This window comes from Fukomys damarensis, unplaced genomic scaffold (assembly GCF_012274545.1).
Source record: "Fukomys damarensis isolate Sample0158 unplaced genomic scaffold, DMR_v1.0_HiC HiC_scaffold_16, whole genome shotgun sequence".
Taxonomy (NCBI): domain Eukaryota; kingdom Metazoa; phylum Chordata; class Mammalia; order Rodentia; family Bathyergidae; genus Fukomys; species Fukomys damarensis.
Window position 1 is genome coordinate 128,193,015 of NW_022900928.1, and position 16,646 is coordinate 128,209,660.

A 16,646-nucleotide genomic window follows, 5' to 3' on the forward strand; every position below is an offset into this window, starting at 1 on the left:
CACAGCCTCAACACCTGATGAACCAATTTTTCTGCAACAATTGTTCTTGTGGAGTCAGGTGTAACTTCCTGGATGCACAAACTACTGGTACTTTGTCCCGTGGCCTCTGGTCTTTACTCCAAGTGCCCGGGGAGGTCACTCCAGAACAGGGAGTGGCCATAGCCAATCAGCTGCACCACTCCCTGCCTTTGCAGGCATCCAACTCAAGAGAACAGTGAAACCCAGGCAAGAGGAACGTTCAGCTTACTGCTGAAGACCAAGCAGGGGAAGAAGACTGCATTCCCGATACAAGAGGCTGCGCAAGCTTCCACAAACTTGGCCAACTGAACTGGAACTTGTCCGTCTTTGCTCACCATTACACTACCTAGAATTTACAGTTCCCTTTTGGGACATATTAACCACCTCTTGCTTCCTTTTCTACTTAGCATGATCTTTGTATAAAGCACATTCTAGCACTCGCTGCCTAAATGACAACACAAACGCAGTATTTCCTGTGTCTAACTTTGGGCTGACCCCATCTCAGCAAGAACTGGAGAAGTCACTATAGCATACCATGAAGTCCACACTGTTCAGAGGACTGAGGAAATAATCTAAGGCGTAACTGGAGAAACGGCAATGGAGTATGTCTTTTTTTCTCCCATGATGCGATATTAAGGCCTCTGCCAAGGAGTGCATTAAAATGAAAAGTTATCCACCCCCAGGTTAGAACAGGTTCCATATATTAAGGAATGAGCTACAGACTGAAAGGTTTTGAACAGATAGCCAGTGATTCTGAAACACTGGAGCTCCAGGTGTCAGGACCACCATGTATCCTTGTGAGAAGCATGAATCAATGAAACCCAGTCTGCCCAGGCCACTACATGGGGAAAATGCAAAAAGACATTTTAATAGGAAACGTGACTTCGTCATACACATCTGCATTTTAACAGAACTCTTTAAAAAGAGAAATAAAGTGCCACGTTCATACACACACACACAAAAAAAATCCTTTGTACTTGGTTTGTAACAAGAACTGGAAACAAATCGGTTTGGCGCAGCTGCTCCGCTCCTGTGCTGTCAGCGGCGGGGCTGCAGAAGTGGAAATCCCTTTTTGGACTTCAGAGTACAGCTGCTCATTCACCAGCAGCTGCCAGACTGAGACACCCATCCCCAGCTCCTCCCCACTTCATGCAGAGGCGCTGTCCGAGTTCACTGTCCAGAGGGGACGCTTCCATGGGGGAGCACCGAGGTGTGATCGGAAGGAACGGCCACAGTTCCTTCAGGGTGGTGGGTTGGGGAGCAGGTTTCTATGTCAATTAAGTAAGGTTTTGGAAGTCAGTAGACTGATTTCTCAAAGGTCAAAAAAAAAAAAAAGTGGCTCACCTATCATTTCAAAATGATGAAATATAGGGCTGGGGATTTAGCTCAGCGGTTCGCTGGCCTGCCTTGTAAGCGCAAGGACCCAAGTTCAATCCCCGGTACCCCCCCCCCAAAAAAAAAAGAAAGAAATATGAGAAATCTCCTGAAATATATGCAACAGGCTTACTTTTGAGCTTCTTCAGGGAAAAAAAATCTCCCATTTTTCCTCCCACATTTTGTATCTTTCATGTTGTTCAGTATCTTACAAATTTGTTAAAGAGCAAAATCAGCCATGGCCCAAAGCATGGAGATGCAATTTCCTTGCACTGGAAAATATTTACACAATTGAACATTATGTGTACAGCAGAGAACTATAAACAAAAAAGTGAAGCAAACTTTATTTATTTTCAGGTAAAAACATTAACCTGATGGATTATTGCAGATTTGAGCAATGAGCACATAAAACAAATGGACAGCATTGCTTACAGATGCTTTTATCTGTGTGGAGACAAAGGCTCAGCTGTTTGTCCCAAGTTAGCACTGGGCGAAGAGTAAGAACTGAGTGAAACAAGAGAAAATGGAAAACAGAAATGAAAAAAAAGAGGAAAATTTTTACTCCAACAGAGAATGAAAAGTGCTAATCTATGTAAAAGTTTACATCAATTTAAAATGTTCTGGCCATAGAATAAATATCAGCCAGCCCAAGCTGTAGGCTTTGACCTACACAGAAGAAATGAATGACCTTTCCTCGCCTCCTCTACAGAGGCTGCGGCAGCCAGAATCGCCATGTAAACAGTGCTAGTGCGTCATCTGGTAAAAAGCCAGTAATACTCTACAACTATACTCAAACTAAGCTATAAGAAAAGTCTACCTACTTACAAAGGCTGAATTATACTGACAATGTATTTCAATTCAATGTACTTTAAATTATATCTTAATTTGAGAGGATGTGGGGACAACAAAAAGTCACAATTCAGAAAAATGTAACAACTGTTTCAGTGTTGCAAACAAACGAAACAAAGCAAAACAAAGTAAAAACTGTGAACTCCACAAACAAGAATGAGTCAAGGTTGACAAAATCAAAGTGAAAAGCACATAGAGCTCATCTACCAAACTATAGTTGTCAAATACATGTGCGCTTTAATTTCTGTACCTTAAGCACAAGAGTTGTCTTTGGAAGAAACAAAAGTGAGGACTTAGCTAGATGGATACACACAGCCCAGAATTAAACTGCACAGCGACATTTATTGTTTCAGCCTGAAAAAACATCCCTTTTTAAATTTCACACAGCAAAGCAAGTTAAAAACGTCACTCGTCAAATAAATGATAATTTAAACAAGAACTTGCTAAAGAAACCTCATCACAACAACGTTTTAGGGCCTGATCACTTTAAGTCCATGGGGCCATTAATGAATATCAACCAAGTGTCTCTTATAATCTGCAAGCTGTTTTTCCTACAAGAAGGTGTAACATGTTTCCTTGACTCAGGTGATACATTTAGAAAAGAAACCATGATTTGTTTTCTTTTGCTGTAACAGGCAGACACTGATTTCTTGTTGTGATCAAGAGAGATGGAACGACTGCTGCCCTTCTCTTGCTGCTATTAATAGTTTGTCACGCATTATCTCAATGCTTGAGTAGTCCGGCAACTTTAGATAGTTCACACAAGTCATTACAGAGGGTAAGAAGTCATCTGGGTTTTCTGTTGATTCAAATGTCTTCCGGACAATTGTCAAAGGTGGATTCAGGCTCCGGAATCCTGATTAACAGTCGAGGAAGAAAGACCAAGAAACTTGGTGAGTTTTCCTTAAATGCTATGACTATCAGAAGGCATTACACTGGTTTGCTATACAGCACAATACTGCCTTAACACGCACAGTCTTCTTCTTCTTTTTTTTTTTTTACAGTGTTCTTTCTTGCATGGCAGCTATGCTTTCAATATGTGCTAGGGACACAGAACCTGCTTTTTATTTATATATTTATTTTTTTGAGACAGGGTCTCACTATATAGTTGAGACTGACCTGGAACTCACTATGTAGCCCAGGCTGGTCTTGAACTCACAGCGATCCTCCTGCCTCAGCCTCCTGAGTGCTGGGATTACAGGCATGCACCACTATGCCCTGCTTAGAACCTGCTTTTTAAATCTTGTTTAAGAATCACTGTATAACATGGAGGCAACAGCTATTATATCTTCTGTTTCTTTTAAAACGTAGAATTCATTCATATCTAAGCCAACTAAGAAGTTTGTTATGTGCAAACACCCAGGGTTATATCTAAGCAGCATCACACATGCATTAATAACCTTATTTCAGTATGTTTAGGACAACCTATGAATTTTCCTGCTAGTGGTCTCTTAGCCACCCGAAAGCTTAGAAACATGGCGGGACTAGAAACTTCTATCTTGGCATTAAGTTTCACATACTCATGCAATCACAGACAGAATAAGCATTAAGTATCAGTGCTGTACATACCTCCAACAGGCAATCTCGGGCTACCAGTCACAAACTGGAGAAACAACCTTTGCTGCTCATTATCAAAACCACTAAGAATTTCAAACAAGAACTTCACAGCTCGGCTATAACAAAAACAAATAAACCAAGATTATATCATCATGGTAAAGTGCTGTTTTTAATCATGCTCGATCTCTGACTCACAACCCTTAATGATTAAGGTTATCAATATGCTTACGTGTCAAATTCCCATTAAAACACAATGTAAAATCAAATTTGTTGTCAGGTTTTTAACGGTGACATACAAATGGAATGGTGATTGCTGTAATAAGTCTTGATCCAGTACTGCACAGATACTTCTGCTCTACTATGCTGAACAACATAGGTTACAATGTACGTTGGGCAGTAGTAAAGTAGTAAACCTGTATTTCTCCCCATCGTGTTTTCATAGAAATACATGGAAAAAAAATTTTGGGGGGGTCTTAAATTGTAGTTTTGAGAGAAATAAGGTCAAAGGATCAGTAAGCCCACCAAAGACCCTCAATGAAAAAGCTGGCAGGCCCAGGACTCACCTGTCATGGGTATAACCGTGATCAGGCCTACAGCACTCCATCAATGTCTTTGCGTCCCAAGTGTCTGCTTTACTGCCACACAGGAGCTGATCCAGCTTTGAGTTTGAATAAAAGGAAAGAATTACTAAAGACACATCTACACATCTAAAGGATAAAGTCTAGGAACACCAAGGAAGAGCGCCCCTTTCAGTACCAAAACCTGCTGCCTACAACCTCTTCATACTGTTCTCTTCTAATATACTTAGACATCCCATTTCCTTTTCAGCTGCACATGTATAGAGAGCTTGCCCATTTGCAGGGACTGGATTCTAGAGAAGCCTTTCAATCAAACAAAACACAAGGATCTGGTAGAACCTGAATTCTAGTCTTCCTTTCCGTTACGCTAGAGGCTTTCAACTGATGATCTGCTTCCAACCAGGGAGATTTTATAAATCTTAGCTTTCAGAAATACAAGGGTATATTAGCCAAGAAATATGAAAATGAGGTGGAGAGACATGGCCTAGACAGCTGAAGTGGGACACAGTGAAAGGGTGGGGTTTTACACTTTATAAAAAGACACATCTAAGCCACAAATGGCATGGGGACCAACCTAGATGATACAGAATGAGTATTAAAAAGCAAGAAATACTTTCATGTCCTTAGAAAATTCAGTATCGGTTCAAATTAAACCATTTCCCCCACCTGGTTAACTGTCCATTTGTAAAATGGTGCATCCTTTGAGAAAATCTAACTCAGGAAATGTGAAGTGTAATATCTACTGTGTGTCACTTGCTGCCAGTTACCTTGGAGATGTTTTTCATTATTACCCTGTAAGATTGAGCAGTGACCTACTGTTACAGACAGCAGTCACATCAGACACAGTTACCTGGGTAAGATCACGCAGCTAAGTGGTTAAGGACCAGAATTTAACTCCAGGGCCACACCTGCTGCTGCAATTCCAGGTGATGCAGTGACACATGGCACACAAAGCACCAGGCACCTCACATGCTTAAGAAGCAAAACAAAATGGACATAAAAATAATAGCTAAATGTAGGATGTCCAAGGGTCCCAGATTCTATCAGGAATAGAAATGTATTCCAATATCAGTATTTAAAAAGAGCAAAACAAAATCAAAGTTTCTAAATTGGAGAAATCTGACCATGTTCTAGGGCCTTTCTATGGGGTCTGAGTAGTTTCTGCAGATTCGCATCCCACTTCGAGCAAAGACAGCTGAAGAAAAGAAAGCCATGAACAGAGATTCAGCTTTTCCATTCTTAGCACTCTCTGTATTCCACGCTAGATGATTTGCAACACTTCCTTAAAACTTCAAGGACTGATTTAGACAAAGAAGCAATGTTTCATCTAATCCAAGAAGTTCACTTAAGAGAAATATAGCCTGTTCAGGGTCATTTCTCTGCTAGGCTGCAGCCACAGCAGCAGAGACTCCCAAGTCCCTCTCTGCTCTGGGCAGCATGGAAGGTGCGGCCTACAGGGAAGCTGCACTCACCCTAGGATACCTGTCAGTCTCCCTCCCTATGACTTCACTGAGCACGAAATTTCCTCCTTTTGTCTTTGTCCTGTTTTTGTCCTCTGCTCCCAGCCCTAGCCCCATTTTTTGGGGAACAGAGAATACATCCCACTGAGATAATTACAGGTACAGAACCAGAAGTGACCACTTCTTTCAGACACAGGCTACTCACTTCCTCCGGGTAGAAGTACTGAAGGTGATTGAGTGGGAAAACGGATTCAAATCCATCTCTGAACGAGTCAAACTGCCTAGAAACACCTTCGTTTAGTGCCCAGAAGATAACCAACTGTAAGAAGAAAAATTTTTTTTAAAAGATCTACAAGATTTCAATTCTTTTCATCATTTAGTATGTAGCAAAGCACAAACATTCTTTTGGATCAATTTTTTGAATTTTTTTTTTTTTTTTTTTTTTTTTTTTTTTTTTTTTTTTTTTTTTTTTTTTTTTTTTTTGGTACCAGGGATTGAACTCGGGTCCTTGCGTTTGCAAGGCAGGCCACCAAACCGCTGAGCTAAATCTCCGGCTGGATCAATTTTTAAAAAACATATTGTTAGGTCTCCGAAGTATCTCCTAGAAAACTGTCAGTAAAGGGTCACAGAGGTGAACTTCTAATCTGAGGCTTGGCCAAAAACAAAATATTATTTATACTTATGCTTATATTCATATTTAGTGTGTCAAAATTCACTTATGTAAAATCCTTACAGAAGAAGGTTTCATGATCTTAGCAGTAAGAAGTTAATCAGAGAACTGCTTGAGAAGACAAAATGTTACTGAGAATTATGGGTGACATTTCAAGATTCAAAAGTGCAAACTGTTAAGGGTTTTTAATGTGAGATGTTTAGTTCTTAAATCCTGCAAAGTTAAGTTTCTTGCAGTGTGCACCTCGTCTTAGAAAACAGGCAATCTCAGACATGCGAAGGGTAGGAGAAACTTGCTCTAACTGGTACAACATTATCTAGGCATCAATGGCCTTTGCTAATCTACTAGGTACAGAAACAGAGAACATGTTCAAATAAAAATAAAGTTTAAGCATTATTAGAGGTTACTTTCAGAGAAATAACTTGGATGTTAGCTCACGATGAAAACTATCCCTTCCAAAGTACAAGAAACAGATGTATGAGAAAATAGACCTAAATATTAAAAAGAAATTAACTTATGAATCATATTAGAGTTGGAGAACAGGGGATCTTAGCTGTGGTCTAATCTATCTTTTCTTTCCTTGTACATGAGGAGACTAGGGCTAAGGTTCTCCAGAGGCTCTATGTGAAGTCTCACAGCAAGTTAACAGAAAAGTGAGGGTGGAGTGTGGATGGTGCTGTATTCTGATCTGAATATAATCCTCTTTCTCCCCAATGTCAGGACAAACCAAAACAAACTTTTCAAACATTTTAAGCAATACAGACTTATGTAGGTTTTAATTTGAAATAAAATGTGTTTGTTCTCTATAAGTTACTTTCTTGCAATTTAGCAAATTCAAAGACCATAAACAGAGAAGTCTATTACGAACTGTGTGAGTCTATGTGTGTGTGAGCGTGTTAGAGATATGTGGATAAACTAGATGGCCTGAAGAAAGGGCAGACACAGTGTAGTGAACACAAAGGAGGGCTCCTTTTCTCTGGCTCTTCTTAAACTAAGAAAATGTGTTATCACTACTTTGCATTCAAACTTCATAGATAATTTAGCTATCAAGAGTATCTGGTACAGGGCTGGGGATTTAGCTCAGTGGTTCCACTGCCTGCTTTGCAAGCACAAGGTCCCAAGTTAAAAAAAATCTGGTACATCCTCTTAACAAACAGAAGCTAAAGCCTGAAAAAGTGGCCCCAGTGCGTGGTCCGCAGGTGTGGAAGGCCTCAAGCCACAGTCTGTGCAGGCAGAAGCTGTGACCTCACCTGCACCTCACAGGGCACAGACCCTTCTGTCTTCTTGAGAGAGGGCAACAGGCAGAGTACGACATTCCCACAGCCAACCTGCCCCGCAACGTCATGCAATCACATACTCTTAGATACTCCTCTAAGTTGTGGATTGTGACCGGGATATCCTTCCCTCCTTTCTTCAGCTCGATGTTGGGAAATCCTGGCAGTGTGAAATCCAATCCTAGATCTTCAACTGAGCAGCCATTCATAGTGAGGGTTTCTAAAGCATACTGTAGACTCTCTTTGGTCTTTGAAAATAAATAGGGGAAAACTGTCAAGTACAAGAATTCACTCAAGGTCATCGTTTTGTATTTATAAAAATAAAAGATAATACAGCAGATGGGTTCTTTTAGCTCTTGCTTTATATAGGAACAAGTCACTGAGATCCCCAAGGAAATAAATACCTCACAATCCAACCACTTTTGTACAAGCAAACAAACTGTTACAGTGAGATGCTGCTGCTTGCTTTAATGGTCTTAATGCTTGGTTTTAAGAGTGTAGGCCCTTGGGCTGGGGATTTAGCTCAGTGGTTCTGCCGCCTGCCTCGCAAACACAAGGGCCTGAGTTCGATTTAGGAAAAAAAAAAAAAAAGAAGAGTGTGGGCCCTAGAGTAAGACAACTGTTAATAAATTCCAGGCCACTCCCAATGGACCTAATATAAATATATAGCAAATACTGAGTGACACAGCTGGAAAATCATAAATACAGATACCGTACAATCTAGTAATGCTAATTAACTTCTTTCCCACAAAAGCTTCATTTAACTTCAGGAATGAGAAGCATAACAAATTTGTGTTTGCACAGTAATAACTGTGATGGGAAAAAGCATGCAAGAAAGCCCTAAGAAAGCTATCATACTCTGAAGATTAATGTCAAAAACAAATTACCCAGTTTTAAAAACAAGATTTAAAGAGCCTATATAAAATACTGTTTTTATAGATTTAGCATCAACAGCCAACATGCAATAATGAAAACAAAGGCATCCCAAAGAGAAGTAAAACGGCTTTTCAAATTGGTGCTGCCTCTGTCTACCAAAAGCTCCTAAAGTTAACAGTACTGCGGTGCAGAAAAGAAAGCATTTCAACAAGCAAGTTCTGGTTAATAATTCAGTTATTTTTTAAAAGGGGAAATACAAAGCTGCTTAGGGTTCCAGACAATTCAGAACACCAATGAGGTGGGAGTAAAGTTCAGAGTAAGGCACAGCGCGGGTGCTGAGGATTATGTACACTCCGATTTCCCCCCAAAACCCAAGGCATCTAAAAGGGAGAATTTAAATTTTGTATTTTTCTTTAGTAGAAATACTTAAAGTAAATTAACTCTATCTTTAATGTTCATCCACCAGAAAACTCTCAAAACTGTCCTGTCAGAGATCACACACTATTCAAGTCTCTTCCCCCACAGCTACTGACAAAACATCCGTAAAATTGCATGTTGCCAAGTGTTATCATTAAGAATCTACAAATATAATATAGTGCGACTGAAAAGTACAATAAATGTTTGAATAACTGATTACAGAAAAAGACACGCTGCCATTAATCTCCCTGGCTTCAAGCCCACTTAATTCCATGGCTCTTGCCAATTTCTCATGGTTCTGAAGCCCTGTTTTACTGGTATCGTTCGTTACACTGTTGTACCTGTCCCGATGTCCCAAGTCAATTTAAAGCTTTTACCTTTCACGGTCATTCTGATCTGGGGGAAGAGCCAGAGGCTGCCCAGTACCAGATTCACCGAGTAAGGTGGATACAGACACACTGCAGTTTTTAAGCAGCCTGCCTTTCTGCTGCATGCCATTTGGTGGCAGCATTCACTGTGTTTTTTTCCTCGCACTTAATAAAGACAAGAAAGAGGGGCTCCAGAAGCATTTCAGAAAGTGTCCAGAATGATGAAGTAACTGTGCTCCAACAGGGGTAGTGGGTATTTTCACGAGGGATTAATGGTAAAATGCTTTTTACTGTGTAGTTTTCAAATTTAAGCACACACTGTATATTCTGTATCATCCCTTGTATGTATACAGCTTGAAAGGAATTTACTGCTGGTTTCTCAGATCTTCTACATTAAATTCTAAGCTAAGCTTTAGCATATTTTCAACATGTCTTTTGGAATCTAAACTACAAGGTAGAATCTGGGCCACAACAACTCTGCCTCATCTGTATTCTTTGTAAAAAGACAGGACAGGGTATTTCAGAATACCATCCCAAGCTCTGGTAAAAGCTGGTTACTACAGTAAGTCAAATTCTGTGCTATGCATTTTATATTTATAAAGTGACAACAGGAGTAATAAAAGGCCAAAGAACAAACACAAAAGAGGAAAGTACTAAGAAGAGCTGAGGCCATATGCTCTATGTGAGACAAGGACAGGCAGCAGAACCTGCGTGGTGTACACACTCCAGAGCTCAACACAACCTGGGTCCGAATTCCAGCTCTCCCGTTCTACATGAGAGACATCACACAGGCTTTGCCTTAGATTTCTCATCTGCAAAACTTATAAGAACTAAATGATCAACATATCTAAGGCATTTAAAACAGTGCCCTGAGTTTAACTTTCTTCTTTTCCTCCTTTTTATTTGGGGAGGGGGTAATTTTCACAAGACGCTATCCTAAACAAGACTGCAGCAGTTTACAAAGTTGTTAAGTATAAGCCTAAGCAGTTCTAAAAATCCTAAGATAACAGAACTTGTAGGGTGAAAAATGGACTTGCATGCTTTAAACACTAGTTTCTCTTAATAAACATTTTTCCAAAAACATGGGAGATAAAACAAATCCCTTTACAAACTACAACCCTCAAATAAAAGTGCTCTAAAGCCCATCCCTCTACCATAAGTTCCTTTCTACCTCAATAAATGTGATACTCTCCCTCGAGACCAAATCTCAATTTATAACTCTTTCTGCAATTTAGACAATTAGAGTTGATTTAACATAACATTACTCTATTATGACAACTGCCAAGCAAAAGCTATCTGGGACTGTTTTGCTTTTTAAAAAATACTACCTTGTTTCCTTCTATGACCAGATCCAGAATCACTACTAATCTCAGACTGTGCCAAATGACTTTGTACCTCTTACTGGTATATACATAAAAACATAGTAATGAATGTAAAGCTCAAGATTATCCATGAGATGTAATAGAGAAACCTTAACATGAGTTACCAAAAAACAGTGGATCTTTAAAAAATAACCGAGATTTTAAGAAACAAATAGATTAAACGAAGCCAGCTATCCTAAAGGCAAATCTGTTGGTCTGTTCTAAGAATGGTCCTACTGATTAAAATGGGTAAAGAATTCAGTATGATAAAGTACATCTTCATTAGTAAAAAGTCTTATTTATGGTTTTATTTAGAAGTATATTTTATAAGGATCAAAATGTATAATTAATATTGTGAAATAGGAAGAAACTGTCTAAAGGGGTAGGGAAGTGGGAGGGGCATGGTAAAGGTAAGAAGAGAAAAGAAAAAATATGAGAAAAGGAAAAACATGGAAATAAAGTCTTCGTAAATAAGGAAGGCTGGCAGGGGTGAAAGGAGGGCAGGGGAATGGGGGGAAAAATAAGAACCAAGATGCACCACGTAAAGGTACAATGAAACTGTACTGTATACCTAAAATGTACCAATAACTTAATGGGGACAAAAAAGTATGTTTTACTTGGAAATCAAACTATTTATTCACTATTGAAGCACTGTTATATCATACATTTCAGGTAGTACAATAGAAGTATTAAATAATCTCTCAAAAATAAACACTAATGTAAAAATAAACACTAATGTAAAAACAGCTGGGTCAAATACAAACATAGTAACAAAGCCTTGTTTTCCTACAAGAGCGGATGCACGACCGTCTCGACTAAGCCCACCTGGGATTTGTCCTGCTCCAGCCTTTTCTTCTGTCTGACAATGTCTTCCAGGTGACACACTGATCTGGCTACAACAGGGTCAACGTCAAACAAATCATGCGAAGTCAAGGACGTTTCTTGCCGCAACATCCACTTGTAAAAGGGCAAGCCCAGGGGCAGGTCCACCTGCAAGACAGCACGTGAAGACTCCGACGTCACAAGGAGCGGCTAGGACGTCTCACACCTCTAACACTTCCAGAGGCCGTTTAAAGGGCCACGGGACTCCCAAGAAAGAAAACAGTTTAGGAACTGCTTTTCCCATACATGAAACTGATTACCTCAATTTGGAGCCCTGATCACTGTGTAAATTTTAGAATACCGATGAACCCTACTTAAACACTAACATATGCATTTGCATAGCACATTTTTTTTATGGTGACCTCTGAAACACCAAGCGTTTAGAGGAGCTTTACTATATTTTAAGTCAAGCTCAATTTCACTGTAGTCAGTATTATTCAATACTCTGAAACGAGAGATTGAAATGAAGAACTTATTATATTTAAAACAAACACATGAAATTTCTGAAATAACTGATAAACAGTGGTACTCTTTAAAGTGAAAATGTAAGCTTGTGACTTTGACATCAGATGAAAATGTCTTGACATATACTGACAAAGCATCTCAAAAATGTAAGAGGAAATGAAGAAAAGTCCAGAAATATTCAAACCTCCATGATACTGATTACTTGGGTTATTTTCACAAGAGCACTCTAGTGGAAATTTATTGAGATAGAGCTACACGCTCAAACTTTCCTACTGAATTAATAATGTAATGTTAAACACTTTTAGTAATACAAATAATGCTACCAATAATGCTGCCTGATTCTCTGAAGCTTGGCCATTCAAGGAGTGGTCCATAGACTGGCAGCTGGGTATCTCCTGGGAGCTGCTATAAAAATCGACTCTTAGGCAGTCAGACAGCCTCACCCTAGTGAATCAGAGCTGGCATTTGAAACAAAATCCCCAAGTAATTCATATGCACCTTAAAGTCTGAGAAGAAGTGCTTAAAATACAGCATTGAGTGCAGGGGACACTAAGGTACTTTCACAGAACATTGTACACCAAAATTGTAGAAAAGCAAACAATCCTAAACTTACCAATCTGAAATCCATGATAGCCTTAGCCATTAATTTTCCTAAGAAGCGAAACTTCATCTTAACCTTTGCGATATGAGCTGGCTTAGCTGTCCTACCAAAGGGAAGCGCAAACAGGCCCTGGAGGTTTTGAATATACTTGGTCCCTTCTTGGCTTCCTGTAAAACGAGCAATTCACCAAACTTCAGATGATATTTCCAAATCAAAACAAAACCAAAGCTAGTAACTAAGAACATTTAAGAAATTCAGTATCTCAAAACTGGAGAGGAGATCGGTGAATGAAGCCCTCTAGATGTGGAAGGGCCGCCTTCTCTAACCGAGACTAAATTAAGGGCAGAGAATGGCCCTCCAGTAGCAACTGAATATATTTAATGAACAGCACTGTAAGGGTCGTTACTTGATTCAAGTAACACCAACTGGTAACTCACACATTAACATTACCTTTTGGGTTGCTAAGAGTTACTTCTTCACCTCTCCAGAGACCCAAGTCAGCTCTCTGCAGTTCCTGAGATACAAGTGCATAAAACTCCAGTGTAGGCCCAAGACCTGTACCAACCTACAAGAAGAGCAAAAGTAGAATAATTTCAAATTTTAGAAATTTTATATTGTAGTCTTTAAACCTACCAACCTTTTGGCAATGCAGACACCAACCGCAACTGTTTATCCAGACACAGATAAAGATTATTTTCCAAAATGTCCTAATTGGACATTCGTTCACAGTCTTGCAGTCCTGGCCAACTAGAATAGGAACTACCAATACTTTTACTTAATTTCCTACTACCCAGGGGCCCAACACTTTAGTGGTATGGGTCAAGCTCACACACTGATAAAAGTACTGCTGCAGGCCTCTATCTTTCCTCCAGGGAATAATATGGCATGATTTATGTGTGGATCTCTTTCCTCTTTCTCTCTGTGGAAAACACTGGGGGTGCTGGCATGAATTCAGGCCATCCCTTATTTTTATCTTACTGGACAAATATCTATTATATGGCTACTAGCAGTATGTGCACAGCACAACAGGGGGTCCAAGGGGAGTAAATGGATTATACTCATGTGAAGTATGCCAGCATATCATAATGTTGCAGCAAAGTAATAAAGTAATGAAGTAGCTAAAATGTAAGTCTTAAAAGCAGACAGATTGGGGGGGGGGAAGCAGACAGACTGCCAGGGAAAAGATAGGGAAGTTCTCCCTAAAAAGGTGACATCTGAGTTGGTTTTGTAATAATGTGTTGCCAAAGAAAGAGGAGAAAAAGAAGAACCTGCAGTAACATACTTTATCCACCAGATGGTGCTCTAAAGCCAGTTCATTCTTTTTCTCTTTGGCATTACAATTATTCTAGGCTGGTCTAGGCTGGATGGAAGTCACAGATCAAATTAGTTTATTTCCTTCATCCAAATACTAAAAGTTAAACAAGCTTAACTGAAAGTGTTAAATCCCACAGGCATAACTGCAAGTGCTTCCTCTGTTGATCTCTGCAGGAGACAGAAGGGCCAGGACACCTGTTCGGTTAGCACAAACCCTGCAGATTTTTTTTGGAACCAGGGATTCAACTCGGGACCTTGTGCTTACAAAGCAGGCGACGGAACCACTGAGCTACATCCCCAGGCCCTCAAACCCTGCAGATTAAGCTGCCCTTTCCCAGAACTTTCCTTCTACCCAGTCACTCCATTAAACCGGAAGGGAGCTCAGTTCACCAACCACTCTAACAATACAACAAGGAGGACTGGATGTTTCAGTTGAGATGACTAATATGAGTTTACAGAACTCATCCAATCCCACACAGCCAGGGAAGTGGGGACACCAGGCTGGAGTTTCCACTCCCACCTTCCACTAGCCCAGGAGGCCGGATGGTCTGCAGCCTTATCCCTAGGCCTGGCTGGCTTTCTCAGCCCAGAGACTGGTTACTTCTTCCTCATTTGCCAATCTTGTCAGTTTTAGGTGGAAAAGATCTTGATCTAACATTCCTGATTAGGATTCTTCCAGAGCTAGTTAGAAAAACCTTAAAGGCCACAGGTCAACCTGTAAGGCTGAATCTGACAACCTGAACCCCTATCCATCTATAAAGCTTTCTCCTGGAATCTTTTCCTGAGCCAAATGGTAAGACCCATCAAGGAAGATCATAAACTTTTGATTTATTTCTGCAGCACCAATTCAATCCTGCTTCTTAATGTGAAGCTATTCTAAGCTTATCTGGGTTCGATGTAAGACAGTTTCATAAAGAATGGGAGAGGGGATAAAAGATTCTTGGCCAGACTTAACTGCACAGCTTAACTTAATATGCTGGAGTGAATAAGTAGATAGAAAGGATGTTCCAATAAAGGAAGCATAATAAGTTAGAGCAAAGGTCTTGCAGTCCTCCTATAAATAAGAAATGTTGACTATATATACATGGAAGAATTATATCATCTGAGCAAGAGCCTTGTGCTAGTGGGGTTTCAAACAAATCTCTTAGCTCAGGGGTCCAGGGTCCACCCAGCTCATCTAGCCTGGTTGCTGTTCTGACACCACTCCCAGCTGCACCCCAGCCTGGTCTGAAAGCCCCACCCACTGGGGGAAAGTAGTCCCATGAGAGCTAACTCAGGAGCTTCCTCTATGCAAGGCTTTGCCCCTCCACACCGACACCAAGGAGGAACCCTCTTGTCCAAGGCACTCACTTATCACTCACATGCTTTTGAGCTTTAGTTCTATCTGCCTAGCTATACTATAATCTTCTGAATGTAGAAATTCTACCATAATCTAGACCATCAGCACACAGTATACTTTCCAGTACATAACAGCTCAAAATTTTATTTTGTTTTGTTTTTATTTTTTAGAGACAGGGCCTTGATGTGTAGTTCACACTGGCCTTGAACTTGTAATCCTCCTGCCTCAGCCTTCCTGAGTGCTGAGATTACAGGCATGCACCATCACACCTGGCTCAAAATTTTATTTTTGCTAATTGAATACTTTTTAGTTAACTCTTCAAGGGCCTTAATGACAAGGAGAAAATGCTTAAGAAAATGAATGAAGAATTAAAGTCATAAAAAGTACTTAGATACCTACTACACATATTATTCTATCTTAAATTGTTAAATCTACAAAGTACCTTGAACCAGGCACTGCATTAACACTTCACATATATAAACCCATTCACAACTATGAGCTTGTTCTGTTACTATCCACATTTTATCAATATGAAAGCTGAGGTGAAAGAATAGCTATAGTGGAAGCTTTGAAATTTTAAGTCCACAAGAGGTTCAGGAGCCAAAAATCTCTCAAGTTTTATCCTTATAACTTGGAATTAAAATATTTTTAAAAAAATTACTTGAGTCTTTGGTACTCTGTCCTGCCTGATGAAAATCATCTCAAAGGACGGAGCAAACAAAGATTAGAAACAAAAGTAAAATCATCTTCATTCATGGTTGACATGATTGTCTATAGCATGGTCCAGCGAGTTATCACTGGTGGACCAAACCTCAGGTCTGGCTCTCTCTGGTTTGTGTAATATCTGCAAGCTTAAAAATGATTGTTACCTTTTTTAAACAGGTGAAAGAAAATCTTGAACATTCCAGATGTGGAAATGATACAAACTTCAACTCTCAGTGAGCACAAAGCTTAGAGAGCCAAACCCAGTCATTTATGTATCATCTATGACCACTTTCAAGCTCCAAAAATGTGATCAAGTACTTGTGACAAAAACTGTATGAACCACTGAGTTCAAAATATTTACTATGTGGTCATCCTAAGGGCTGGGACTACAAGAATCCCAAATGATCTGCTGGAACTAGTAAGTAATGAAGTCTGTGACTGTCACATAAAACATGATCAATGTACGAAAAACAGTTGTCTTTCTGTGAACCACCAACAAATGAAAACTGAAATGAAACTAGAGTACCATTTTCAAACA

At 39.8% G+C, this 16,646-nt stretch overlaps 1 protein-coding gene across 17 annotated transcripts in view; it reads right to left on the bottom strand.

The window, feature by feature from the left end:
* Positions 1-2,871: 2,871 nt before the first annotated feature.
* The window catches only part of Trip12 (thyroid hormone receptor interactor 12), a 123,961-nt gene continuing 110,186 nt past the window's right edge, over positions 2,872-16,646 (bottom strand). For all 17 annotated transcript variants that reach the window (XM_010608119.2, XM_033764673.1, XM_033764672.1 and 14 more), the window contains 8 exons: positions 13,201-13,315; positions 12,763-12,917; positions 11,628-11,792; positions 7,864-8,028; positions 6,042-6,155; positions 4,362-4,456; positions 3,811-3,914; positions 2,872-3,097 (listed from right to left, as the gene is read on the bottom strand). In XM_010608119.2, the coding sequence (XP_010606421.1) occupies positions 2,901-3,097; positions 3,811-3,914; positions 4,362-4,456; positions 6,042-6,155; positions 7,864-8,028; positions 11,628-11,792; positions 12,763-12,917; positions 13,201-13,315 (1,110 nt within the window). In that variant the 3' untranslated portion in view covers positions 2,872-2,900. The remainder of the gene's footprint in view (positions 3,098-3,810; positions 3,915-4,361; positions 4,457-6,041; positions 6,156-7,863; positions 8,029-11,627; positions 11,793-12,762; positions 12,918-13,200; positions 13,316-16,646) is intronic.